Below are 27,872 nucleotides of genomic sequence, written 5' to 3'. Positions count from 1 at the left end.
AAACCCGGACCACGATAATCTCTCTCCTACACACACGGGAACATCACATAATCAGGCCACAAGAGACAGTCTAAATGTCTCATGCAAGGCCACAGACACAATAAGAAACGGGGGACAGTAAATCACGCGCACGCACATGTACACAAAAAAGCATCCCTGCAGACATCCCTGTCCTCATCTTCTTCCTTTGTGACTAAGGAACCCTCAAACCTGTAATTTAAGAAAAAAGTCGAGTGATGGAATGCAATAAATCTCGTGACAGCAAAAGGAGCAGTAATGGAAAGAGGAGAAGAAAGAAAAGCATCGGGTGCAAGTCGGCTTCCTCCTTTGCTGCGTTCGTGAACGCGTGTGCGTGTGAGGGCGGGGTGTCGGTGTTAACTGATACAGGATCGAGTTGGGTGGTCCGGGGCCTACACATACACCATTTTTGTGTACAAATAAACTCAACCCCCACGCCATTGTGGTCTCCCTCCCACTGCCTTTTCTCTCCCTTCTCTGGTCTTCACAGCTGCACAGTGTGCATGTGTAAACACCCGTGAACATTCGAACGTGCATGAGTGCGCGCTCCTCCCTCTGGAACAGGCTAAATTGAGTAATTGACTGCTGCTATTAAGAGACAGTAGTGATCTGATAATAACTAATGTGGTGACATGATTGCTAAGATTGACTCGGTACTGCCACAGAAAAAGTCTGTAAAATGAAAGAAAAAGAGGATTTCTTAAAAACAGTAAAAGAAATAAAATAAAATAAAATAAAAACACGGATCCACAGGTTCAAGCTGACGTGAGTTTATTTGGACACTGTGTACAAAAAAGCCAATTGAGGTCAAAGTCTAGGCTTCTGATTGGCCTATCCGCTGGGGGAATTAGGGCCGTGTTTTGCTGCACTTGGATTGGTTAATGAGGTGAAAACTAGATCTCCATGAGCTGGTCTGTTCCAACGATGATCTCATTAGTCCGTTCAGCTGCAGAAAAGAGATATGACAAAGAGATTATATCAGTTGCAGCTCTTGTGATCTTCACAGTTGAAAAAATAAACAGGGGAAAAAACAAATTCAAAAATGTGCAATCCACAAATGTCAGCTTCAGTGATCTCTTCCTGAATATTGCCACCATGCAATATGGACTTGCACTTTATTGCCAACTGGTGCACTAAACACATTTTAAAAAAAAAATATTTCAAATGCCGAATGACTATAGATCGTTGTTGTTGGGCTTTAACAATACCCATAATGTGCTCATCGTTTGAAAACGACTGCCTGTAATGTGAACACCTTCCCTTCCGCATCACAGACACAGCAGTGCTGACATCACTGGCTACAGGCGCCAAACAAATATTAGATTTTTTGTCGTAAGAATGCAAAGATTTCTAATAATAAAATTTGTCATTTGGCAGCTACATTTATACCTTGGACTACTCGTGCACTTCTTCGTGAGTTTTTTTAATCATTTGTTTATAAACATTATACCATGAAGATCCCGGAGCACAGTTTTAGTGCTAATGTTACTCCTGGAGGAGGTTTGAAATCTAGAGTTATTCAGTCAGCAGAGAGTTGGTGATTTCTACAATCTACGCTCCTCGGGTTGCTGTTGTTCAACTTTGCGATAATAACACTTACAGCTGATCGTGGAATATCTAGATGGGAATTCATTTTATGAATTGACTTTTTGCAGCAGTGGTGTCTTATTGAAGTACCATGTTCGAATCCAGTGAGCTTTTCAGAACAACCCACTCTTTCACAAACGCTTTCAAGGCAGACTGCATGGCTAGGTGCTTGATCTTATATACCTGTAACAACTTTACTGAAAACACCAAACCTAAAAGATTAAGAGGTGTGGCCTAACACTTTTGTCCTTTTAGTGTAACCTTCATTAACTGAAGGAGAAAAAAAATCAACTAACAAAATATTTAGTGCAATAGAAAGTCTGTTTTTTTATTTCTGCATAATATTTCTAGTAGCTAACAAACTGAATACACATCCAATAAGGAGTTAATTGGTTCTTTTCCTTTCTTAAATCATTCTCTACTCAAAGCTAGTTTAACATGAGGAAAGTCAGCCCCGACTCCCCCGTGCATGGCTCTTTCCCTCCATCCCCGAGCGTCGGTACTGATCCAAAGCAAACGGTGGCAGAGAGTTATGTTCCATCCACACAGACAGGTTTTAGTGTGAAGGAATCTGTTGCTCAGAATGAGCTTATCCTCAGCTGTGAAGAGGGGAGAACAAATGGAGCATGGGACAGCAGGAGCGGGAACAAGAGGGAGTGACTGGGAAGAAAGGGAGGAAAGGTTACTCACACTGGGCCAGATAATTTGTCACTAACTAATAGAGTTTGTAGATGTATTAGGACCATATGTAACATTACATGTTACATATTCCTACTGCTGGGCCTGTGACACACATAAAAGGAGCCAACACGTGGGGGTAAAAAAACCTGTGTTTTGGAATAATTATTACTGTGACTATTTCCTTTTCCATCCTTCTTATAGCAAAGCATTCTTATCAAAAGCTGCTGTTTGCATTCGGTCATAGATAATCTTTGCCTTTTTTTGTCTATGTTTTTGAAGCCCACTTATTCTATGCCTACATCATAAAATGTGCTACACATATAATCAGAAAGAAAGAGAGCTTTCTTAAAGAAAACACTGAATTGTTTTGTAACTCACAGAATAAAAGCACACATTCAAAAGCATCTAAGACCAGTGCGTGATCTCGCATCGTTGGCATGTGTAAATAAAAGGCAGTGTATGTGTGACACCTGCAATAGCGAATGCATATCTGAGTGTCAGAACATCTACAGGAGAGGTATGTATCTTTAAAATATCAACACCTGATGGACGTAGACGTGTGTATTGTATGTGTGCGTGCGTGCATGCGTGCACGTGTGTGTGCGTGGCTAACTGTCAGGGTGGTCCTTAGCTGCTAACAGCTTCAGCAGCAGAGTGGGTGTGTAATGTCTTTAGCAGCCCACTGTCAGCCAGCTAATTTGGTGGTGAGAGGTAATCTTGTGCTCTCCTGCAGTAACAATGTAATGCAGGAGGGAAAGAAGGCTTATCTTTACTGCAAAGCATTACACAGAATAATCTGATCTGACCCGTTCTTCATACACAGCCAGGCTGTGTGCGAGCCACTGTTAAACTGAATCTCCAGAATTGTTGTGTTAAATCTTTTGAAGTAGGTTACGGCAGATTAATCGAACATATATTAAAAACCTGTGTGACACTCTTCTTTTTCAGTCTGTTTTTATTTCCTAGCCTGCTAATTGATTTTGAAATCCAGCACATGCATGCCAAAATATGAAGGTAAGTTTATGTGCCAAATTAGAGGAATAACAAACATTTCAGTGAACCCAGGACCTTTATGGCAAGTCGCAACTTCAGTCACCGAATCAAATCTCTCTGCTGCATCTGCTACTTTTTTTTTTGTTTTTTTCTTAAACTGTAAAATCTTCTAAGGAAGACGACTGGCTTTGGGTTGTCTGATGAATCTGACTTCAGTTTGCTGTATACACTGGACGTGTTAAAATAAAAGGAGACAATTTATGGTGAAAGGCTGTATCTTTGCTGTTGTTTTGGCCTTATAGCACATGCAAACACAGGTCCAAGTTTCCAGTGTTTAGTATAATAATGCCAGGAACTGTCTAACAGCAAAAAGGGGGAAAAAAAAACAAAACAGCTGAAGCAAGATCAGACTTCCTGCAGCAATCGCTCACTGGATGCTCCAAAAGGCTTCAGCTGTTTCCAACAGTTTTAGACAAGTTTAGCTCAAATTCACACTGTTGTTTCTTGGAACACCCTGTTGTTCACTCAATTAGGCTGCTCAGTCTGGTAGCTGAGCTCGCCCTCTCTTTCTCTATATGTGTATGTGTGTGTGTGAATGCGAGTGTGTGTGGATGTGGCTGGAGGCTGTTGAATTCCGGGTGGTCCTGTTCTGGCCCTGCTCTCTAACCTCTCCATCAATGTGACACACACATACATACACACACGCACAGCTAGCTTTTGGGACAAGAGGATTAAGGAAATAAAAAAAAAAAAATCTCTGACAAATCAGACTTGAGAATGAAGAAACTTTCCTAGTTGGCTCAAACACTTGGCACTTATAAACAGATACCACACACATACATTAACACCTTATCCGAGTCAGCCAGGGAGAAGTACAAATAAGCGCATCAACAAAACCTGGACGTTACAGCCTGTCAGAGCTATTTTTTGTGCTGGAAAATGTTAAGAGTGCAAGATGTCTCTGCTTTTTTTGTCCATACTAGGATTTTACTGCCCATTGCTCAGGATATTTGTTTTACTGAGGCCATCATTTATCCCATAGTGTCCATTTAGTTTGGGGATTGAAAACATGCTCCTGTTTAACTGTGTCATTTAAAAGAATTAAAAGTCCAAATGTACAAACCGAAATGCGAGTACTGACAGAGGAAACAGGAGTTGACTATAGTGTGGGCACCAGAGCAGCTATTAAACTCACCTTGTGGTGAAACTGCTTTGCCAACTGGTCAAATAATAAATAAATAAAGCCATATAAGTGCTTATAAAGCCAGAAATTATAATGTTCACAAACCCTTTACATCCAGACAAACTACCTGCCGAGGTAGACTGTTTCATATAGCTAAAATCGAACGGCAAGACGTTGGCATGCTGAGAAGAGTGAACAGGATAAAATGAAATCAGGTGATAAACACCGATAGGCCATTTCTTCATATGTGTGTATTTATCTCGGTGCCTCTTACCTTCTGGTTCGATGTGTTGTCCATTTCCCACCAAACAGTATTTGAGGTCTGCTCCTCTGCCAATAACAGCATTACTGCAGATCACGCTGCCTTGGATATTACACCTGAAAATAACACACACACAAACTGCATGAATTTGATTTTATATCAATAAATCTGCATGTGTGCTGGCCACTATGTTCCCACAGTGATGGCTGGTGGCTCTATGCATGGAGAGCTAACAGGTATACATTATACCTGCCGTGCGGTACCTGGTGAATGGCATCTTACGACGATGCCATTCGTCAGCATGTCGGTTTTTACTGCAGTTTTAATGGTATATCAGTACAGATGTTCATAGAATCACAGATGTTGCAACAATTTGAAAATATAAGACTTTGTAAAAAAAATTCTTTGCCTCTGGTTTTGACTTCTTCTCTCCAATATCAGTGCTGATGGGAAGGTGTTTTTAGAGTGATCACACCTATTTGTTCAGAAGAAAACTGCAGCAGCTACCTACACTGTGGCGATGAGCATAAACGGACGTGGCTGCGAGATGACGTTATCGGCAGCACACGAAGCGACCAATGCGGCACGTATACTGGGACCTTAACGCTCCTTTAAACAGAGGAAAGAAAACTGACATTACATGAAGAGATGCCACAAACTTGTGGCTCTCTTTGCATCACCACTTTACCAGAGATTTCATGAAAAATACCCTTGTTCATCCAGCTAAAAATCTCATCGGGATTTAATCGCTGTTTCAAGAGTGATTTGGCCGAGAGGGAAAACCATTACAAGAGTAACAAAAGCAGTCACATTGTCCAAGAGAACTATTTCCTCAGTCTTCTAAAATTGACATAAATATTATTCCACACTATCCTCAAAATATTTAAAAAAATGCACAAATTTCCCTTCCTAAACATACAGTTCAAGAAAATCCTCTTAAAAGACTCATAAATCTTGTATTACCTGAATAAGGGATGAATCAGTAGATCATTAGTCCTAAAACATTATTTTTCAGCTCAGTTGTTTGCTCTCTGGGCCCTTGTGTAAATACGCACAGGCAGGTACACACAGCAAAGAACATTCATGCAGCACTGGGAGCTTCACAGGAAAGGCGCAGCTTTCCAGCTGGGCGCTAAGCTTCTTTACTTGCACCGTCATGGACTGAGGGCCACACCGGAGGCTACACAGACATTCGGACTGTTTTCCCCACCTCACACCTGCTCCGAAAACTCAAAACTATCCAAACTATCCAATCAAACAAACTTAATGACACAACATTAGCATCTCTATTAAGTTAAGGAAGGCGCCCACGCTGTGTGCGCATATATGTGTGTGTGTGTGTGTGTGTGTACGCTGTAGGCCCCGTTCTGGAGTCCCACCTGAGCTGGCAGTGCCAACCGACTGTGCATGCTCACATTCAGCCAAACCATCACCATAAAATTCTTGGAGAGAGACACAGACAGTCCTGTGTGTCCTGTGTCGACTAACCATGAAGGGCGTGTATCTGCGAATGTGTGTGTGGGGTAAGAAACGCGCGTGTGTTTCAGAAGCTCGGGAAGCCCAGTGGAGAACACATGTAGGTCTTGCCCAGGCAGTGACGCACACACACTTGGCCCTGTGCACCTCACACACAGACAGGTTTGTATTGGCTCATTCTATTCAGGTGGTTAGGCTTGGAGGGAGACAGAGAAAAGAGTGTGTGCGTGTGTGTGTGTGTTTAAGTTACTACCTAGAAGGTGGTGGTGGTGGTAGTTGGTGATGGGAGATTACAAGATTCAGAGTTTTGTAACATTAGAGAGAGAGGGCGAGAGAGAGACCACCAAAGAAGCTTCGAAGCTGAAACACCACTAATTACTAACACCAGGGCTCCTCCTTGCCATGACCCCCCCCCACCATCCTCCCTCTCTATTACACTCATACACAAACACACACACACACACACACGCATGTCAACCCCCCACCTCCTGTGCCAACCCTCCCCTATAAAGTTGACCCCAACTATCCCCCTTCCCAAACATGCAGCGCTTTGTCAACAAGCTCTGGTCAGCACCAAACAAAGAAACCAGAAACGCGAGGGGTTTCTGCGACATGGCTGGGGTCTGCTAATCCCCTCATACTGGCTCTTTCTTTCCTTCTTTCTCCTTCCTTCTTATGTCCTCAAAGAAAGAAAAGAAAGAATTGCAATTTCTTTCTTGCGTGCTAGCCTGCTTTCCCCTCGCTTCTTTCTTCCCTTCTCCTGTCTCTCTTTCTTTCACGCCTTTGTGCGTGCACCTACATGGGCATGATGAGGGTCCCCATGCTAACTGGCTGGGGTCCCTGAAAGGCTTAAGAAGAGATTGCAAGAGACAGAAAGAGAGGGAGATGGCGTTGAGGCCTTGATGTAAAGAAAAGAGAGAGAGGAAGAAGAATTAAGATAAAAGAAACAGGAGCCTGTGAATGAGAGCATTAAAATCCAGAGCCAAGATGAGTCCCTTTAAACCAATATTCCTGCCCTAAGACACCAAACAGATCAATCTACATGCTAATTCTACAGTAGACACTGTTGCTCTCTGTGCAAAGCAGTCAGTTCTTTCCACCTTAACTCTTGACTACAGCTGAAACTGGACTGGATAGAAATCCTGCTGCATCCTTACTCAGACTGGACTCAAATCACAACTACAACATCTGACATGCTCTCCATTGAGCTTCTGTGTTTCTTTAACCAAGTTGGAGTTCCTAAATCTCAAGTTGACATGATGCAATTTGCAGCACATTGGCTGTATGGTGGGTTTTTGTTTTGCTGTTAAAAATGATACGAAGTGGAAGAATAACATCATAAAAAATAAAAAAAAAAAACTACACAATTTGCAACACTCTACATGTAAGCACAGACGTGCATGTGTGAAGTAACTACAATGTTTACCTCCTGGTGAGCCTGATTAGACCCCTGTGCTGAAACCATTCTTTAAATAAAAGATGGCAAACTGGAGGGACAACTGATCCTTAAAGGCTAAACCAAACACGTGATTTTATTAAATAGCGGCGGGCTATTAGGGAAAGCATCATCTGAACTCCTGTGGTATTCCAAAAATTCTAGGACCAGTGGGAAACTGGGTATAGCCAAGTAATTTAGGCGCTTAAATGAAATGTATGGATGTTGTGTGTTTCACTTCACCAGCTCTGTGTTTGTTTGGAACTGGTCTCTGGCTGGTTGCACACCAATAGCTACATTGTTAACTCAGCGATCCCACAGAACGCAGAAAACAAAAAACCTGTTACACGTCCTATCACCGGACACACGCACGCACGCACGCACGCACGCACGCACGCACGCACGCACGCACACACACTTCAATAAAAAGGTATGCAGCGAATGAAGAGGGAGCCACATCTATGCTTTTATAAATTCTAAAAAAGCCAAACAGGTTGATGACAAGTTTAGTGGTTTTTCAGAATAGCTGAGAGGCATAAATGTTCCTTCACTTCAAGTCAAGTAGATAATATAAACAGCTGAACAGGAGGATAAAAGTGTTTTTTCATGCTTCTGTTTAGAAACGTGTGCTTGCTAACTGCTGCTTGTCACCCACCACATGCAAGTAGCAACTTCACACTTAAAAAAACAAGCCAGATAATTAAAACTTTAATCTATAAACATGCCTTCAAGGTGAAATTCCCTTTTTTTTTTTTTAGGTTAAATTAATGTGTTCAAGAAACCATTTCAAAGTACACAACCTCAGCAAGTGTGTGCATGTCTGTGTACAACTGTGTGTGTTCTCACCCCTCCTCGATGGTAACGCCATGCATGATGATGGAGTTGGTGACTTTGACCTTCTCTTTTACAGTGGTGAAGTTTCCAATAGTAGACCTTTTTATGGAAGTCTTGTCTGCAATGTGGCACACAGCTCCGATGATACTATCTGATCCCATCTGAAAGCCCACCACAAACAGCAACGGAGATACATGCATACACAATTTTAGTCCACGTATTGTAAAGTGCCTTTAGACGACAATAAAAGGCTCTGATGAAGTGAAGACAATCTGAAAAAGTTCAAAACAAGAGGGAAATGCTAGATAACTGAAATACAAGCATGGCTTGTAGTCTATATTCACCTGACATCTCTCAGAAATGTCAGCGGATGGATGGACTGATGGTTCTTCAAACAGCTTTGGGGCCTAGCAGAGAGAAAACGGGGGGAGTGAAAGAGTGATTAAGAAAGTAGTAATGAGTTTGAAAACAGACTGTAAACAAAAGATGGATGGAGTGTCCGCGTGTTTACAACGTTTCTTTTAAAAAGCCAAACATGTTGACCACAAGGTTTGTAGTTTTTAGAATAGCTGAGAGGCATAAATGTTCCTTCACAAGTAAAGTCAACTTAAAAGTGCATTCCTAAAAATGGCCATCAGGGGGCAGTTCCCACGGTCCAACTGCAAAAAGTCTTTGATAAAAGGACCAGCTCTTACTAAATGTATGACCTGAGTAAATTTATCATCAAATTGGTGACCGAAAATACTAAATCTGAAGTTTCAAGATGACATTTTACTGACAGCGGTGTGATGTCATCCAAGAAAGGAAATTAGAGAAAGTTGACTCATTTGGATGTAGCGTTTTCAGTGGGAGATGCATTTCATCACTCATTCAAGTGACTTCTTCAGTCTGGTTTCTCACGTTTCTCCCACTGATGTTGCTACGTCCAGACAAACAGAATCAACTTTCTGGGAACAGCATGTACACATAAGCATTTAACCACGATTAGGCTATTGTAGTCATGCCATACACGTAAAATAAACCCCAAACAAACAAAACAAACAGTCGAATGTTTGACTCACCAGTCGGTTCACCTCTATATAAGCAGCTAGAGTATTAACCCGGCAGCACAGACCCTGGTCCATAATGTGAACATAGCAGCGCAGCTTTCCTCCATGGTAGGCCTCACTCATATCACCACGGTGGTCATTCCAGCAGGAGCGCTCCTGCGCCAGCTGGAGGAGAGGCTCGTCCCGAGATGAGATGAGGAGCTCTGGACACCAAAAGAGGAAGAGATGCAGGAAGAGAAGAGGGTTAGAAGCTGATGCCTTAGGCAGCGATGCCCTAACCTAGAAGTTCTTTATGATGAATGTTTATAAGCAAGATGAAGAAGAATTTTAAAAAGGTTGCAGTCTTTGGGCAAGACTGAGGTTTGGACATCTGCAGAGGAGGGATAGTGGATGTACTGAACAAAGGATATCAATTATTTTGCCTCCAGGAAGGAGGAAAAGATGAAGACCACAGAGAAAATACAAGGATAAATGAAGGAGGACATGCAGAGTGTTGTAACAGAGGAGGATGCTGATGACAGGGTGAGATGGAGGCAGATGATCTGCTGTGGCGCCGCTAAAGGGACCAGCCAAAAGACAAAGAAGAAGAATCATGCTTGGGTTGTTAAATGCTGTTCCTCCTCTGATTCTGAGCGTGAAGATATGTTATGTGAATGCAAACAATAACCGTGGTTTGCAGGCCCATCGTTTTTTTCCTGGGTCTGATCGTCTGTGTCGTCTTTCAGTTTCTGGCTGTTAACAGTTTTGGAGAACTGTTTACGCACCAAATATGGCACCAACTCTCCACGGATCGATGAGATAGACCTAGGATACAAAAGAAACACATTAATTTAGTCATTTAGCAACTGGATCAGGTAAGAAACACTAGTTCATGCTATGCAATCATAACATCTTACAATATCTCGGTAAAAATGAAAAGATATAGACTATACTGGAATAAAATGGTTGTATTTTATGAATATCACCAGAGTAGTTGTAAGCAGTAATTGTGTAACACTCAATAACAGCATGTAATAAATAATTGAATGATGTATAAAGGAGTCATTGTCCCTATAAAGACGTCGATCAAAATCAGGAAAGGAAGCACTGACTAAAGACTGATGATGTTCCAGCAAGAAATACATTAATTAAAAAAAAATAAAAAGAGCTAACAGTGAGCTTTCTTCGAAGTTTCTCTCTGTGTAAATCAGGAGGCAATATCCTCATCTTAATTTCTTTTTCCTCCTCTCTGGACTGCGCTGTGTTCAGTGTTCCTCTCTACCACACCACACACCCCTCCACTTGCCCTCTCTTACTTTCTTTTAAAGGGAGATTAGAATTTCCATCTGAATGACAGGAGAAAAACAACAGTTACTCTGTCCATTTCTCTCCTTGAGCAAGAGACAGAGAAAGAACATTGAGGAGAAAGGAAGAGAGGCAAAGAGGAGCCGTGAAAAGAGTCCAAGAAAAGAGCTGAAGAAAGAAATGAGTCATCTAACAAGAGAGATGATATATGGTGGCGGTAGAGGGTGCGTTGGTGATGCAATGATGTAAGATTTACATCTGCATCTCTATGGCAAATTGCTACTTTCAAGTGCTTTAACCAAAAATATTCACAGGATTAGTAAAGGGGATTTGTGTTTGTTGGCTTGGCTTTGGATTTATTGAGTGGAATAAAAGTAGCCTGGTGTGGATGCACTCCATTTATAGTTGTTGAACTTTAACAATGGGTAATAAATGATTTCCACAATTCGGCTTTCAGCGTGGTACCCACTTCTTCATGAAATAATGTGCAAGTTACAAAATACACGTGTGGAAGTCTCATCGCCACCCAGTTTTGGGAAGTTGCCAACAAATAATATTATATTTGCTTCCCAAAATTAAACGGATACAATCAAGCACTATTTAAAGTAAATGCTTCGCCAATAGAACACAAAGCAAAAGCAAATCAAGCGCTCCCTATATCAGAGCCTGACAATGCGACTGCATGTGACAATCACAGCTGTTCCCTGCACTGGACAACTAGAGGTTTCCTGGATGTACTCAGGATGACTAACAGTGTGTTAAAAGACAGACGCACAACAAAAATCAAATGTATGGCACAGCAGACGGTAAAGAGTTTCTGCTCAAAGTGGACTATCATCTGCTGTTTGGAGATACTTTGGATTTAGTGATATTAACCAAGAAGAAATCAGATGCAAACAGTGCTGTAGAGGTGTGTCTGCGCCTCAAAGCAATATAAGCCACTTATTCACATGCCTGAAAATGCACCACCACAAACTGCAGGATAATTAAGGCATGAAGGCCAAGAAAAACAATGCTTTGTTGCTGACACAAATCGTCCACAAAACTCAGGCTGTGCAGTGCGTCTACATATTCCTTCACAAAGATGTGCTGAAATCACAACTGCAATCACACTTCCATTGACCAAAGATAGCAGTCCCCTCTCATGTAATTTTGTGCTTTTCATATTTTTATGTTTTTTGTTCCTTCTAAAAGATGCACTCAATTTGGGTAAATGAAGAAAAGTAGTTTTATTTTTACATAAAGATGGAACATGTTGCATCACATGGAAGTGAAAGCAGTGTTAAATTTAGAAAATTACTGACCCTAAAATGAACGAATAATCATGACAAATAATCAATATTGCTGAAAATAATATTGTTTCAAAATTGTCAAAACAATTTTCATCAATTTGCTTAATATAAAAGGAAAATGTAAGAATGCAAATGCTAATTTTAGGACTTCAAAGTGCTAGTTCCCACTACCTGTGTGAAAATAGGCATTTGTATAAGGTTTTGTCAAAGAAATTCACAGAAAGCATTTACCCAGCATTCAAGAAGTGACAACGTTTGAAGCGGCCCGCTTCCTGTTGTCTGTTTCAGGTTAACAAGAGCAAGTGCTGACAAACCCTGATTCTCAAAATAGTGAAAACAGCTTTAGCCTTTCATTTTTCAGATGCAGCACAGAGACAGACTCCTATACAGACTCCTCCGGCTATAGCGAGCTCCCCCGTCACACCGCTTCACTTCAGAGGCTAAAGGCCTAACAGCCTGTCTCAGTGGCACATAGTAAAACAAATTAACACCTCACTAGAATACCATGCTAACAGAACCTTTCAAAGCCTTACACACCATGTAACCATGTTAAACACACACAGATTAAGCAGCAAGGTAGAGTTCATGTCAGCTTGAGTGTGGGGCGTATGCATATATTTTGTGTCTATATGTGTCTAAGTCTGTTGGGTAATACCTCTCATGGAGCAGACATAAACAGGAAAATTTCAAAATTCAACAAAAAAAAATACAGTCAAAAATAAGTGAAAAAGGTCTGGGGAAATTTTTATGTCCACTGTGGACTTACTTTGCAGAAAGATCTAAACATAGACATACTTATATTCATTATTCACTTCAAAAGCATCATAAAGAATATGGTGATGGAGACATGTTTTTCTTGAGAGTTCACTAGTGTTTCTTGGTGTGGTTATTTGTATTTTGTTCTTGCAGATTTTTGGAAATATTTTGTGAGTTTGTATAGTCTCTCTTGTAAAACAGTCTGATCTCAGTAGGACTTCCTGTTAAAATAAAGATTCAACCCCCCCAAACTTACTTGTTTTCTGTGAGGAAGTCCACGACAGCCTTTTTCAGACAGTAGAGGTGAGCGTCCACTAAGCCCGTTTTGATGAGCATCCTGGGATGTCTGTGGGTAAAAGGAAAAACAGAGATGGAAATCAAAGCTCACAAAGTGTCCTCAGTTCGTGAAAACAAAGCATTAAAATCCACCGTTTGCACACAATGGAAAAGTGTGATGCACAGAAACGAATAGATTAAAATACACACTGCACACCTGCGCTGCTTTTACCATCTTAATTGGGTGCTACCTCTGGGGGAGTGTGCTTTGATTCTCTTCGTCACCTGCTGGTTTTATCTTTAATGCTTACTTCACGTTTGCTCAAGCCACTTTTAATCTGTGTTCCTTTGCACGCAGGACTATAACACTTGATGAAAAAAACGGCAAAACCAGCTATAATGCGTGATTGTCCTCTGCCGTCTACCATAGATGTCGCCCTGAGGGCAGCCGTCATGCATTCACTCATTCACACAATTTTTTTCACATAGGGAGAAGCGGAGTCAAAAGTCTGAACGTGACATTTACGAAGCGACAACCTAAAGAAAACAATGCAGTCCCAGACGTTTCAATAAACAAATCTATCAACACCCCTACGTCCTCTCCGACTACTTACCCTTTCTTCCTCTGCCCTTTCAACCACGACATAATAAAAACTGTGGGGTGCATTCCTCCTTAAAAGGGCCATACCACTTTTAGCCCATTTATTACCAATCACATAGACCTTTCATTACTGCTTACCATCTTTCACAGCATGCCGCAGTGATTTAGATTTTTAAGGTTGTACAAACAGGTTGAAGTCTGTCTCATTATCACACAATAACTCCGACCAAATTAAAAACAGACACATCCACTGTTTGCAGAGTTGTTCAGTTTTTATTTATTATTCCACACTAAAAGCAACAGGGATAATAATTTCAACTCTCCCTGGAAAGTGAGTGTGACAGCAGGAAGCCACGCCAACATTACTTTGACGTGATAAAGTTTTATTCAAAGATGTGTAAAAATTTAGAAGTCATACAAAATTAAGGAAACCAAAACAAATCAACTGCAGTTGTGCAGAAACTCTATGCAGCTTTGTGAAAAACTAAGTACACCCCATTATTTAAAAACTTGTAGAACCACCTTTAACAGCAATAACTCGAAGTGATTGTTTCCTGTTTGAATTTATCGGTTTTTCACATCATTGTGAAGGAATTTTGTCTCAATCTTCTTCACAGCGTTGATTCAGTTCATTGACGTTTGTGTGCATTCGTTTATGCACAATTCAGGCACAGGTACCACCACAGCAGTTTCCCTGGGTCATCGAAACACCTCCATTCTTTTCTTGTTTGCGCATTCTGTTGTAGATTTACTGCTGTGTTTGGGATCATTGCCCTGTTGCATTACCCAATTCTGGCCAAGCGTTAGCATTAGTTGACTCTGGAACACTGGTATTCGGAGGAGTCCATGGCTCGCTCTATGACTCCAAGGTGCCCAGTTCCTGTGGCTGCAGAAGAAGCCCAAATCATCAGCCCTCCAAAACTGTATGAACTGTTTGTTCTGACATGCTGTATTTGTTTTTCACCAAAAGTAGTACTGTGCATTACAGCCCGATATCTCCACTTTGGTCTGATCCACCCCAAGGACATTGCTGCAGAAGTCTTCAGGTTTTGTTCAGATGCAACTTTGAAAACCCAAGCTGTTCTGCCATGTTCTTTTTAGAGATAAGACGCTTTCCAAACAACCGACACTTGTTCCATCTTTTTCTCCATTTAACTTGCTAACTGAGACTTGCAGAGTCTGAACTATAGCTCTTAGGATTTTGCAGATTTTTTGAGCATCACAATTTTGAGCCACAATCTCCCCACTCCTGGGAAGATTGTGGCATTCTGTTAACACACACCTGAATATTTCACACCAGCTACTTGCCAAAACTACTTCTTTTATAGAGGCGCACACTTGCTGCTGATGAGTTAATCAAGTGCATTTGATTACCAGCACCTGGTTGCTTCTTTCTCTCTGAATTCCTTTGGAGGCAATAAGGGTGTACTTGGTTTTTCATGGGACTGCGTAGAGTCCTGTGAACACTGTATTTTTCACATGACTGATTGTAAGTCTGTGAATTTCCACTTAAATGTATTTCACCTTCTCTTTATGTCAATTCTCCTATTTTTGGAATTAGCATGTAACACTGATTAAACAACCTCTATGTACTAGGGGTGCAACAATACTTGTATCGATATTGAACCGTTCGATACAGTGCTTTCGGTTCGGTACGTATATGTATTGAACAATACAAAATTTTTAATTTATTTTATCAACTTTCCTTCTGACGATGCTGTCTGTGTTGAGTGCTCAGTGGATCTGCGCTCAACAGTGCAGCCTAGGCGGAGTAGTCGAACGCAGATTCACTGAGCGCAGGGCAAGCTAGCGAGACAGAAGTTAAGCTCTCCTTGCAACATGGCAAATTAAACCTCCCCCACCCTAATTCAGATCTGGCGTTTGGAACTATTTTGGTTTTCATGTGACGTATGACCCTGAAGGTTTACGTGTCATGGACTAAAGTAAAACAGTATGTTGGATGTGCCACGCAATGCTCAATTACATTGGTGGGAACTAGTGCGTTAGCGCAGTTAGCTTGTTAACGTGTTCGCCGTCCAGCCCCACGCACGGGGCGATCCGCGGTAGCTCGTTAACGGAGATTTGCCGTGTTGTGGCGTTAACGTCATTTCAATGAGATTTACGCTGACAACACTAGTGGGAACACAACGAATATGACTGCACATTTACTCCAACATCATCCTAGTGCAAAGACAAGTGGAAGCAGACAAAAACAACAAGCAGGCATGCTACAAGCTTTACCTGAGTCATTTAGACAGCTGTTAGCACATGATTCTCCTTATGGGGACCTGATATGTTTAATATGCTGCTGAGAATATAGCCCAGAAGAAGCGTATAGTATAGCTTTTATTTTGGAAAGAGACATTTCTCTGTAATAAACTCTCTTTTCCAAAGAGAGTTTATTACAGATAGATTTACTTTTTTATTACTTTGTTGTTTCAGCAACATTAAATTTAAAAACTGTACGTTTGAGTTAAAATATATATTTACAATTTTAATAAATGACAAATTAAAAAGGCATGAACATTTTTTGTATCGAAAAAATATCGAACCGTGACACCAAAGTATCGAACCGAACCGTGAATTTTGTGTATCGTTGCACCCCTACTATGTATATATATATGACCAAGATTTAGTGAATGTTTAAAAAAAAAAAAAAAGAGAGAAAAAGAAAAAAGTGTTATTTTGATCATTTTAACTGATTTGAACTGAAACTGGGTTTTTTTCTCCTCATACACACAACTAATAATTTAAACTGCAATTTTTTTAAAACAGCAATAAAAGAAATGAGGAGAAAAATATCTGTGGTGACCCCACAGGAGCCATCAAAAAGATCTTCTCGACAAGCTTTCCCCTCCCACCTCAAACACCAGGCTTACAGTATAACTGGAGTGACTCGGGAGGATTACTTAGTCTCACACACACACACACACACACACACACACCAGATGGTAAAAGCTCTAAATCAAACTCGGTGCGTGTCTGTCTGTGTTGAGGTATTTTATTAAAAAGCATAAAAACACATGTTCACTCTCACACACAGTCATGCTCTACGGGTGTCCCAGGTGTAAGTCTCTGTGTGGCTATCGCATACATAAAGTAAAACTCATCAGAACACCCAGCATGTGACATCACTGTTTAGCACCTGCAGACGGGCAAGAGACAGAGCCTTGGATAATTGGGTTATGAATGACGATGTGTGTGTGTGTGTGTTTGTAGGTTAAGAACAGGTGCCCTGAATCATAATAAAAATATGTTAGTAGCCATAAAAAGCAGCACAGTAGGTACAAGTATCACCATATCAAGACTGTTGCAGTATAAAACCAAAACATATTAACTTTTTTTAAGGGGGCCTCGTTAAAATAATTTTGAGGTCCATATGTTTTTATTCTGGGAATCTATTATAGCAGCTTTGCATGATCACCAATTCAAAACAAGTCCTTATTTTCCCTCATACTGAGCCTCGGTTTAACTACTTAGCTCGTCTTCCTCAAAGTCAGCTTTCTTTGATTGCCTGTAACTGACAAACTGAACATTTGAACAACACCTTTGGGGGGTCTGCATATGCCATGTTAAGAAAATCCCTTCCCCTTGACATACCGCAGACCCAAGAGCAGAAAAAACTGTTGGAAACAGAGTTTTTAAGAGGAGTCTGAAGCATGAGCACACTAACTACTTCTACACATGCTGACTTTGAAATGTTCGTGTTTAATGAGTACGCACCATTGTTACAGTACATATATTACCCGAACATTAGTAATCAAGTTGCCTTTCCTAACAACAGCATCATGTGATTTCTGGTTGCTGCGAGTGCTGTAGAGCTCATTGTCGAAGGGAGCAGGAATTTAGTGCCTCTGCAGGCAGGGATGACTCAACTGTTGGATTAATGACTGACTACTAAAGTACCACTAAAGTCCTCAGTGGGAGAGAGGAGTCACATCTCTCGCTCTCAAACACACACAGCATAATGTCTTATTTAGTTACAACTAAAACCCCATAGCGGATGGTGAGTCAGATGCAGCAGAATGACCGTTAATACCCTCATTAGTCAGGTTTTCACAAGAGCCAACAGTGCTGAAGGGCTTTTTAAAAAAACAATTTAACCACTCCTCCAAAGCAAAATTTGCAATTCTCGTAATATTAAACTAGCCCCATAGATGCTTTCTCAATTGAATTCACATATCTGATCTTGTGTTGCAAGCCTACAGTGCGCATGGCTCTGCAAGTGCAGTCAGACTAATGTTGATAGCTGTCAAATCCTGTGCAAACACACTCATTATGTGGGACCATTGATACATATGTTTAGTAAATTTAGTACAAGGATCTTTGGAAGGGAAGTTATTTAATTTTTTTTAAAAGGTACTTTGTGTAATATTTGTGTTTATTGGCTTTTAGCCCCACGTGTGCCATCATTAGTAACAGATGTAAGTAACTCCGAGTCTGTTTTGCTGAAGATCACTGCAGTTGATCTGACCTAAGCTTCCTTGCCTTTCCTTTATACACTTACTGGCCACTTGTTAGGCACTACATGCTAGTAGGGTGGGGCCCCCATCTATATCTCGGAGCTTCTCCAGCCCTATTCTCCAAAGCGAACTCTTAGATCCACTGATAGCGGTCGTCTATCTATCCCACGGACTCGTCTGAAAACAAAGGGGGATCACGCATTTCAAACCCTGGCTCCTATACTGTGGAATGGTTTACCCCCCCCCACTACGCACCATCGACACGATGGCTTCTTTCAAAAAACAGCTTAAAACTCATCTGTTTAGACAGGCATTTGGGAAATGTTAATGCGTAACATGTTGTTTTATTTTATATTTATATTGTACTATTGCTTTTTTGATATGCTTTTATACTTTCTTTATGTTGCTATATTGTTTGTTTGACATGTTTTCTTGTGAAGCACTTTGTAACAGCGTTTTGTCTTAAAAAAGTGCTATATAAATAAATTTTACTTACTTACTTACTTACTAGTACTAGGACACTCTTTTGATTTCAGAATTGCATTAGTTATTTGTGGCACAGATTCAACAAGGTCCTGGAAAAATGCCCCAGTGATTTCCATATCGTCATGATAGGATCACACAGCTGTGGTAGATTTATCAGCTGCCCATCCATCATGTGACTCTCTTGTTCACTACATCTCTTGACTTGAGTACAGTGAGCTTGCTATCATGTTCAAGAAACCAAAGTTTATTTGTGCTTTATGGCATGGATGTTATCGCTGTCAGAAGCAGCAATTAGAAAATGCATACACTCTGGTCACAAGGGGATGGACATACTAAGCAGGTAAGCAGTGGCATATTAGCACTGCTCAGTTTTAGCATCAACAAGCCATTCTCTGCGAAATCTACAGATGCTTGTGTGAGAAATCCCAGAAGGTCAGCAGTTTGTGAAATACTCAGATCAGCCAGTCTGGCACCAAAAACCATGTCCCATTCAAAAACTTCTACATTAACTTTCTTACCCGTTCTGATGCTCAGTATGGACTTCGAAAAGACGTCTTGACCATGTCTGCATCCCCAAATGCATTGTTTTGCTGCCATGCGATAGGCTAATCACATATCTGCATTAAAGATCAGCTGAACAGGCGCACCTAAAGTGTATGTCATAATTTTAAAACCTCCCAAAAACCCAAAACTAGCTGCTAAACTTGGGGCTTTGCTTGTTTTGCTTGAAACGTTCTAGTTTTCCGAACTATCCTGTTAAATCAGCAGATTAATACACAGTCAACCATTTCTCCAGACCTACATCCACAACATTCTGACAGGTGGAGCCTAATGTATGAGAGGAAGCTCTGCTGGATTCCTTTCACACCGTTTAAGCGATTTCCAGGTCAAACAATCTCACATGTGCAGAATGTTTTGAGCTAACACACCTCAACCATGTGGAAACTATAGAGAAGGAAAGGGAAGAGAAATTACAGAGAGGCTGAGGCAGAACAAGCATGGAGACTGTAAGAACAGATGGTTGGTTGTGTGGAGGGATGCACACAACAAGAACTGGTTCAATGAAGTGAATGAAGTGGAAAATTAAACGGACGCCAGTCAATGAAGAAATTCAGGGGGTTGCACTCACCGATTCATTTTTCTTTCACTAACGTTCCACAGAAACTGAAAAGAACCAACTGCAAAAGATACTACAGGTGTGAAATGTTAATGTGTACAAATGTAACACGAATACGAACATTTAATATCCAAAAGACGCTTCATAACCTGTATGTACAGTACGTGTAAGCTGTGACTACTCTGTGGGTGATACTGCTTTTGAAAACAGTCAGGTAGCTACAGGTGGGAAACAGGAATCCATACTCTGGCATTTACTCTGCTTACTACCTCAGGCAAAAAATAATTTTGTGTGGGTGTGTGACATGCGAGCGTATAAATGATCAGAGGTGCTTTCAGTGTTGGAAGTCTTTCAGTATAAGCTGTAAATGTTTAGCTGTGGGCTCAATAGGTTTCCATAACACTGTGACAATGTGTGACTGTTTTCTCTCCATCAATGTCCGCCTCGAGGTTGTGTTATGCGTTCATATAAGCATTTCTGAGTTTATGAAATAAGACAGAATGTGTGTGTGTGTATATATGTTAGTGTGTGCCTCAAGAGTTTCTCTGTGCAGAGAAGCATGCGAGCAGCTGCTCTGGCCCCCCTCTTATTGGCCAGAATTTACTGTGTCTTTGGCTCCATGAAGTATTTACGAGCTCCCAAAACACCCGCTTTCACACATACATGCATTTTAGGAGTTCGAAACAAAAACCTACCTAGAACACTCTTCCTGTAACAAAAATCCCACACAGCCACCACAGAACCTTCGCCCTAAAACACACCGACTCTGATTAGAAACTTAAACATCTGCTTTGCCAGAGCTAAGAACCTACAGATGTACAGAACACGTCACCATCAGGCAAACCTCCAAAGTCTGATCCACGCATGGAGGAATAAGAACCTGCACGAGAACACGTGCCGCACATGCTCAGCAACTTATAAAGTGAACACTGATTTGCTTTGGTTAACAAACCGTGCTGTGGACAACTGTCATTCCACTAATACAGAAGAATCAGGAGCCTTTAAGAAGACAGAGACCCCTTTGAAGTGAACAAAAACAAAGACTCAACAGTGAAATGATTGAATGAAAGTGGATAACCAATCAGAAATGAGTAGATTTTCACATATATGTATAATTTCTAATGGCTCATTTGGACATATAAATAAGCAATGTGTGGTTAGACTTACTTCCTCATAATGGATTTCCTGATTGATAGTCCGTCCTCAAGATCGGCCTCATTGGCCATGAAGAGCAGTCTCTTTCCTGACTTATCAACACCAACAAAGTCTCTCTGCTCAGCTGGGGAAAAATACACAACATATACTATTAATACAAAAAAAAAAATTGCCCAGTTAAACCACTGCAGGGAAAAAAAAATTATAGATTACATAAACAGCAGATGCAAAATGGTCTCATTTTCTAAGATTTATTTTCATTTTACCTGTCTTTTTCTTGCCCTTCTGGCCTGGGACGGTCTCTGTGAATTCGTGGGCTTTGCTCATTAGCATGGCCATTGTCGCGTTGTGCGCCCGGAACAGATCGACCACCTCGTGAAGCGCTACGTCTGTTATCAAGTCACAACTCAACACCAGGATGTCGGTCTTAAGAGAAAGATTTGAAAGAAAATCACAGTGATCTATTCATGCTGATGTATTTACTTGACAGCGCAACGGTAAGACACAACAGAATGTCTAACATAATGAACCTGACGTGGTTTGGTGGGACTAGGATTACTTTACTAAGCATAAAGAGGCTTTTGACAGGAGCTTGCAGGCACACACACAAAACTCTGAAACAGACACAGAAATGGCTGAAATACAGTTGGCAGGGTGAAGCATTTAGACTATTGTATACATAAACTTTATTTCCGCAGGTGCTTGTTGGCCCTTTGTTAAAGTGACTTAAACTCTGATTACAGAGAGTAGTGAGTAATGATTTCTGCTGTTATTCACCATCTCTGTTTGAGAATATACAATTTCTCTTCTGATTTTGTTGTTTGACATTATGTTTTAATACGAAAGCAATATAAGTTGCCTTGTTATGCAATAGGTTATAGCTTATAAAGGTAAAAAAAATTATACTTGAGTAGCTCAGTTAAACGGTAAATTAAAAAAAAAAAAATTAAACCAAAAAGCACAGATCTAAATAAAACAGGAAGGAGCCTGAATCAAAAGGGAATAAAGGTATTGTGGTATAAGGTAGTGAAGAGTTTCTGCATCTGTCTTCATGGAAACAAAGCTGAACCAGATGTCAGACAAAAAGTTCAGCTGCTGATCTAGTAAAAAGCGCAGAGGTGGTGCGAAGAAATTACTCAGCAACTTTTGACAACAAAAGTTATCTCCAGACACTTTATGCTGTAAGCCAAGAACCCTACAACAGTGAGTTACACAAATCCCAGAGTACCTGTTTTTTCTTTGCTCCCTTCCCTTCTCCATTCATTCAGGTCTGAGAGACAGAATCCATAAACAGTGAGTGTAACTATATTTTTCTGCTGTTTCTCTTTGCTTGGATCTAAGCAGACAATTCAATTCATAAACACGTGGTCTTCGTCAAATTACTTTGGTATTAATTTGTGATACTTCTAAGATTTCTGAAGTCCTTAAAACCTTGCTCTATTTTTCACCTAAAAGCCCACAGCAGATCGAAACGACAAAAAAGTCTCAACAGGTGATTAAACTACAGATGTTAAAAACAGGAACTGTAACAAAAACAAAACGGCCCAGTCTGTATTGTGATTATATACACTGAACAATATTTCTGGCATAACAAATTAATGCTTTCTATCAGGTCTTTAACATTGCTGGTAATACGTTACACTATGTCACAGTCTATACATTTTAATAAAATGTTATGCAACAAGCCTACTGCTCTTCCAGTAAGCCATTTATGCTAGTTTTACTCTCTCTAATTACTGCAAATGAGTAGTTTTACATCTTTCAAAAGCTTTGAATTTGTATAAAAGAGAAATTACATGTGATTGGGACATTTGTTTAAATCTTTTGCAATCTCACAATTTTCTATTTTTTGTTTGAAGTGCTTGAAAACGCCTGACAAATTAGACATCTGTCCTGTTTAGTTTTCAGTGTGTGTACGCAGTTATCTCTCTGATAAACCTGCCTTAAATAAAGGAAGATTAACTCCACCCTGTGTTTACATCCACATGTTAAGTCTTGCCCATATTTGAGTCTTTTTTTTTTTTTTTTAAATCATGCTGCACTCACTGCATTCAGTGACACAATATCACATAACTCGCTTATCCTTCTCCATTTTACCCTGGCTGGCTGGTTTTAAGTACATTTCTGTGAACTGATCCACATAAAACACTGCTCTAACGTTACACACAGGCAGAGAAAACCAGCCAGCGTTCAACAAAATGCACTTGAGCTTAAAACAGAGCCCACATTTTTTTTTGAGAAAAGTCTTATTTTAGAAGATGACTATCTTAAACTAGTATCAGTATCCCTACTATCTAACCACATGTAAATCAATACATGTTTGGAAACACAAATAAATATGCAGCTGTGAATTCCAGTTGACGTATCACTTGCTCTTATGGCGAGAGCAAAAGCAGTACCTGTCATTTGAACTGTTCTCCACTGTCTGAATGTGTGTTTGCATGTGGGTGCAGCCACATTTGTGTCTGTGTGCGGTATCTATCTGTCTGTCAAGAGATGAAGGCTGTCAGCATAGGGACTAATCCCACCATTAGCACCAGCAGCCTTAATGACAGAGACATTATTGCTCTGTTTGTGAAGGAGAACACAGAGTGAGAGAGAGGGGATAAGGAAGAAAAACACATGAGCAAAGAATCCACAGACTGTCAAACAAAAGAAAGAAAAGGAAAGATTACAGTGAAGTTGTTTTTAAAAAAGTATTTATATAGAATAAATGTAATATATTATCTGGTTTAAAAAAGGATCAAAGTATGTAGAGTATGAGATCAAGGGTCAAGTTGACCTAGATTTACATGCAACTCTAATCTTGACCCGGCGACAGGAAGCTGCCACAGTAAAATTGAAGGTGCCTGCAAGAGATCTCCTGACTCCTGAGACTCTGAGACCTTTCAGCTCTCTCCTCGCTCTATCACAGACTGATAAGCTCGCACACATGTTCAGAAACAGAGCACTCTCACACAGCCACACACATTAAATGGACAAAGGCGTGCTTGCTTCATTCACACATGCACGCACGCAGGCGTACACTCAGAGGCGACAGCCGAGTGGAGTCAGCTGGAGAGGCAAAGACACTTTGGCCTTTCAACAGCCAGGATCACTGGACAGGTCAGGACCACACACACTGGTGCACAAGCAATCACACACAGATTCGGATTTGTCCTAGTGGTAACTGACTTCAATCCAAAACTAGTGCTTGCACAATCCTGACCCGTTTCAAGGACACTTTCTTTGTTGTATGAGGTATGAATCCACCAGTAAAGGCTGACATTCACAACTTTGTTATTTACAAGTTACAAAATTCAGCAATGTCACGTACATAAAGAAAGCTATGATGTATATAATAAACAAAGAAAGTATGAAACAGAGATTCAGGCTTCATCCAATTCCCATGAGAAGACAGCAGCAGGGAGAATTTCATGGTTTGATTCAGGAGTTGAAGCTCTATCATGACTGCTTTTGTAAATATTTCACCTTTTTCAAAGAACCGATTCGCCCATAGCAGCGTTTAGCTGCGTGTCGGAGGTAAAATAATATTATTTTACTATTTCCATATAATTGTATATTCAGTACCAGTGAATGTTTTGAGCTACAGTGCACTTGTTGGTATACTGAAGTATACTTTATGGTATACTGCAGTATGAAAACTGACAATACTTTCGCTCAGCTGCATGCATGCATGCACGCCAGTCAGACTTTTTACCACACTTCCAATAAAAACAGTCTATTTGTTCAATCTCTTTTATATTTTGATTCCTCAAAGGATTTTTGAAGCTAAGAACTTGAAATGACTCGGCTATGTGACACTGGTCATCAAGTCAGTGTAGGTTTGAAGGATACACAAGCTTTGACTAATGTGTTCATCATAAAAAAAACAAAAACAAACCACTGAATATTTTCCATCACCCTGGGATAAAAGTAATGTCTGTCACTTTTAACATGTACAAGTCTTGCCTGGTCTTCTTAAGATTATGAAGTTTCAACATTGCAGTTCAGTGAAAAAACAGAGAAAATGCACATGGAGTAAGGGTGTGGAGCAAGACTGTTGAAAGAGGGAAAGAAATAAAAAAAGACACATCTAAGCATGTTTGCTGTGCCGCTTTCATGAAAAGCCTCAGTCCCATCTCTCACTCCTCTCTTTCTTCACCTTTTGTGTCAAGTCTTACAGGCTGACTAACAGATGTTGACCAAAGGTGAAGCCTTGAATCACAAACTCCAATGTATATATAGCTGTTTTAGTTCATACGCGCTCATTATACCAGGTGATTAAGCCTCAACGATAATAAAAATGTCAAAGAGGCTTTTGGCGTACAAAGCAAAACGTGCATGCAAAGTACTCCTTTCACTAGTTTGGCTTATTGTGAAAGAACTCAGCATTAATCAGCATATCCGTCCACTTTTGTGTAACCTCACTGTTTGCAGAGTGAACAAAATAAAAAATGCTCCCTGTAATCTCTCCTTTCAGTGTTCGAGAGAAATGGCCGACTGTGCTCACCCAGAGCACACACCGATTCCTGTAACTATTTTGTTTGATCGGTTACACCAAATCCCCTCATGGAAGGGTGTTTGCATCAAGATGTGTGAGTGTCTACACTGTGCGCAGGCTTCGGTTTGACAGATTGAGTGATCTCTGTGCGGGGATTTGGCAGGCCATGGTTACAGTTCCTCACTCATCACCTTGCAGTGTGTGAGTGTTTGTAACTCAATGCCTCTCATCCAGCTGGCTGCTCAAAGGATTAGAAACTCAACGATTCTCAATGAGAGCATGCTGAAGCTAGTTCTGCCTAAGTGTGTGAATATTTGTACATGTGGTAATTCCAAGCATCTATTAAAAGGACTAATCTAGCTAAGAAAATAACTAGAATCTGTACACCAATTCAAAGGGGAAAAAAGAAAAACGATTAAAGCCATTTGACCAAAAGAACTGAAAGACTGATCATGTTGTAAAGAATGAATGTCAGAAGGACATTTTTATCTTCGATTGTACAGACAGGCACAAAATAAAGAAAAAAAACCCTGAAAGCTTTATCATTACAGTGAGAGCATTTAGTGCCTTTGCTACACTGTGAGGAGTATTTTGCTGGCAACTTGAATGTAAAGCTGTTTTCAATGATCAGCTTTATCCATGATTTAACATTTCTGTCTTGAGAAGAGCCACTCTCTTTTCAGGACAATAACACCCAGAGAATCACGTGGAATCACTAGATTTTTAACCCATTTGAATATCTATGCAACATGTCAAGTGTGGCCGACCAAAAAGATTACTGTATTTTCCACATTATAAGGCGCACTTAAAATCCTTTAATTTTCTCAAAAATCGACAGTGCGCCCTATAATAATAGTTAAAAACTGTCTAAATTCTTTCATCTTTAATAAAATGATCAGCGTTGCTGCTTTACCAGGTGTAACAATTAAATTTAACATGCAGGCATCCATGAAAACAGAATTTATTAAATTTAACAGAGTTAGAAGTTAGCAGGAAGTTAGCTTGCTAGTTTCCACCTAAACATGATATAGCATGTTCTGATTGAGAGATTTCTGAAAAAATTAAAACACACAGCGCTGCTTTCGATTAATGCGCCTTATAATCCGGTACGCTTGATGTATGAAAACAGACCTGTGCATCGACATTGCGCCTTATTATCCAGTGCGCTTTATGGTCCGAAAAAATACGGTAATTGTAGTGATTGAGGCTCTAAAACAACAGTCTTACATCAGATTGTGATAGAGATTTCAAGATGACTGTTTGTGACCTGACCTGGGACAAAGTTAAAGAAGCTACAACTCACATTGTAACTGAAACTATAGCCTGCTAGGGTTATCAAAATACTAGAATGTCAAACTTACCGAAATGCAGTGTAAAAAAAAAAAAAAAAAGCACAGGGGGAAAAAGATTAGAACAATACAAACTTTACCAACTTAATAACACATGGCTAATATAGGAACTGTGAGGAACTGCTTATAGTTAAATGACTAACGTTAATGTGTGTGTCAGTCAGGCTAACGTTTATGAGTATGTAATACTTTACTCTTTGTAAAGACTTGTTCAGTCTTGGGGTGCTGGTATAACTCATTGGGTTGAACAGTCAAACCAAATGCCTAAAGGCTTCTGCAGAGTCCACCCTGTGCCATTTCCTGCATGTCCATGCTTTCTCCCTCCTTTCCTTACTACTCTAGTCTCCTGTCACGAAAAAAGGCTAAAAAAACCCTCTAAATTAATCTAAATAAAGTTGTCCAGTGTTGCTAATGTCAAATATTTCAGCTGCTAGTGAGGAGAGGTGCTGGGTGAAGTGTGTCAACTAGAGGAGGCAAAGACTGCACTGGTGGTAATGATACTGATACAAATGAGTAATTTGATAGTAATTTTTAGTATCTGAGAATTGATTTTTTTGACAACCCTACTACACCCTACATCTACTTATCATCCAGTAGGAATGTAGCATGTAATGATGCTTAGTGTTGGGAATGGAAATTCCTGGAAATATTAGGATCCTGTGGTTTTTCTTCCTTTTAAGATTAAGGGTGGGCGATATTGTTTCAGATTGTTCCTCTTTTCTATATGTTGATAATTAAGTGGTTCTGGTATTGTGAAATTAGTTGACTCTTCTAATAATCTAGCTTTTTACTACAAGCTACACTCGTATGCCTTTCTAAGTATCAAGCAAACACATTCACCCACCTGCACATACACACTCTTTGGGAATTTGCCAAAAAGGAGGAGCGAGGGATCAAACTAGGGCTGAACGATATATCGCATTTGCGATAATATCGCGACATGATCAAGTGCAATTTTCTAACGGCAAAGGCTGCGATTATACTCTGGACATGTCCAAATTCATGGGCTGCATCCTCCTGAGGCCGCATTTGTAGACCGATTACATCACAGCGACGCACCGAAGGCTGTCCAAATTACTACCATATCCCAGA

General features: G+C 40.4%; 1 protein-coding gene across 1 annotated transcript in view; it reads right to left on the bottom strand.

The window, feature by feature from the left end:
* Positions 1-772: 772 nt before the first annotated feature.
* Positions 773-27,872, bottom strand: part of eif2b3 (eukaryotic translation initiation factor 2B, subunit 3 gamma) — a 35,804-nt gene continuing 8,704 nt past the window's right edge. The window contains exons 4-12 of the mRNA XM_086272335.1: positions 21,215-21,374; positions 20,961-21,072; positions 13,107-13,196; positions 10,186-10,322; positions 9,531-9,721; positions 8,814-8,876; positions 8,482-8,630; positions 4,737-4,840; positions 773-964 (exon numbers count right to left, since the gene is read on the bottom strand). Of these exons, the coding sequence (XP_086128461.1) occupies positions 912-964; positions 4,737-4,840; positions 8,482-8,630; positions 8,814-8,876; positions 9,531-9,721; positions 10,186-10,322; positions 13,107-13,196; positions 20,961-21,072; positions 21,215-21,374 (1,059 nt within the window). The 3' untranslated portion in view covers positions 773-911. The remainder of the gene's footprint in view (positions 965-4,736; positions 4,841-8,481; positions 8,631-8,813; positions 8,877-9,530; positions 9,722-10,185; positions 10,323-13,106; positions 13,197-20,960; positions 21,073-21,214; positions 21,375-27,872) is intronic.

Source organism: Aulonocara sp. 'chitande type north' Nkhata Bay, linkage group LG18 (genome assembly GCF_057382095.1).
Source record: "Aulonocara sp. 'chitande type north' Nkhata Bay isolate Kocher_YH1m ecotype deep benthic linkage group LG18, A_spYH_male_GT1.1, whole genome shotgun sequence".
In the NCBI taxonomy this organism is placed as follows: domain Eukaryota; kingdom Metazoa; phylum Chordata; class Actinopteri; order Cichliformes; family Cichlidae; genus Aulonocara; species Aulonocara sp. 'chitande type north' Nkhata Bay.
Note: the sequence above shows the minus strand (reverse complement) of the source record. Positions and strands in the feature narration are given on the sequence as shown.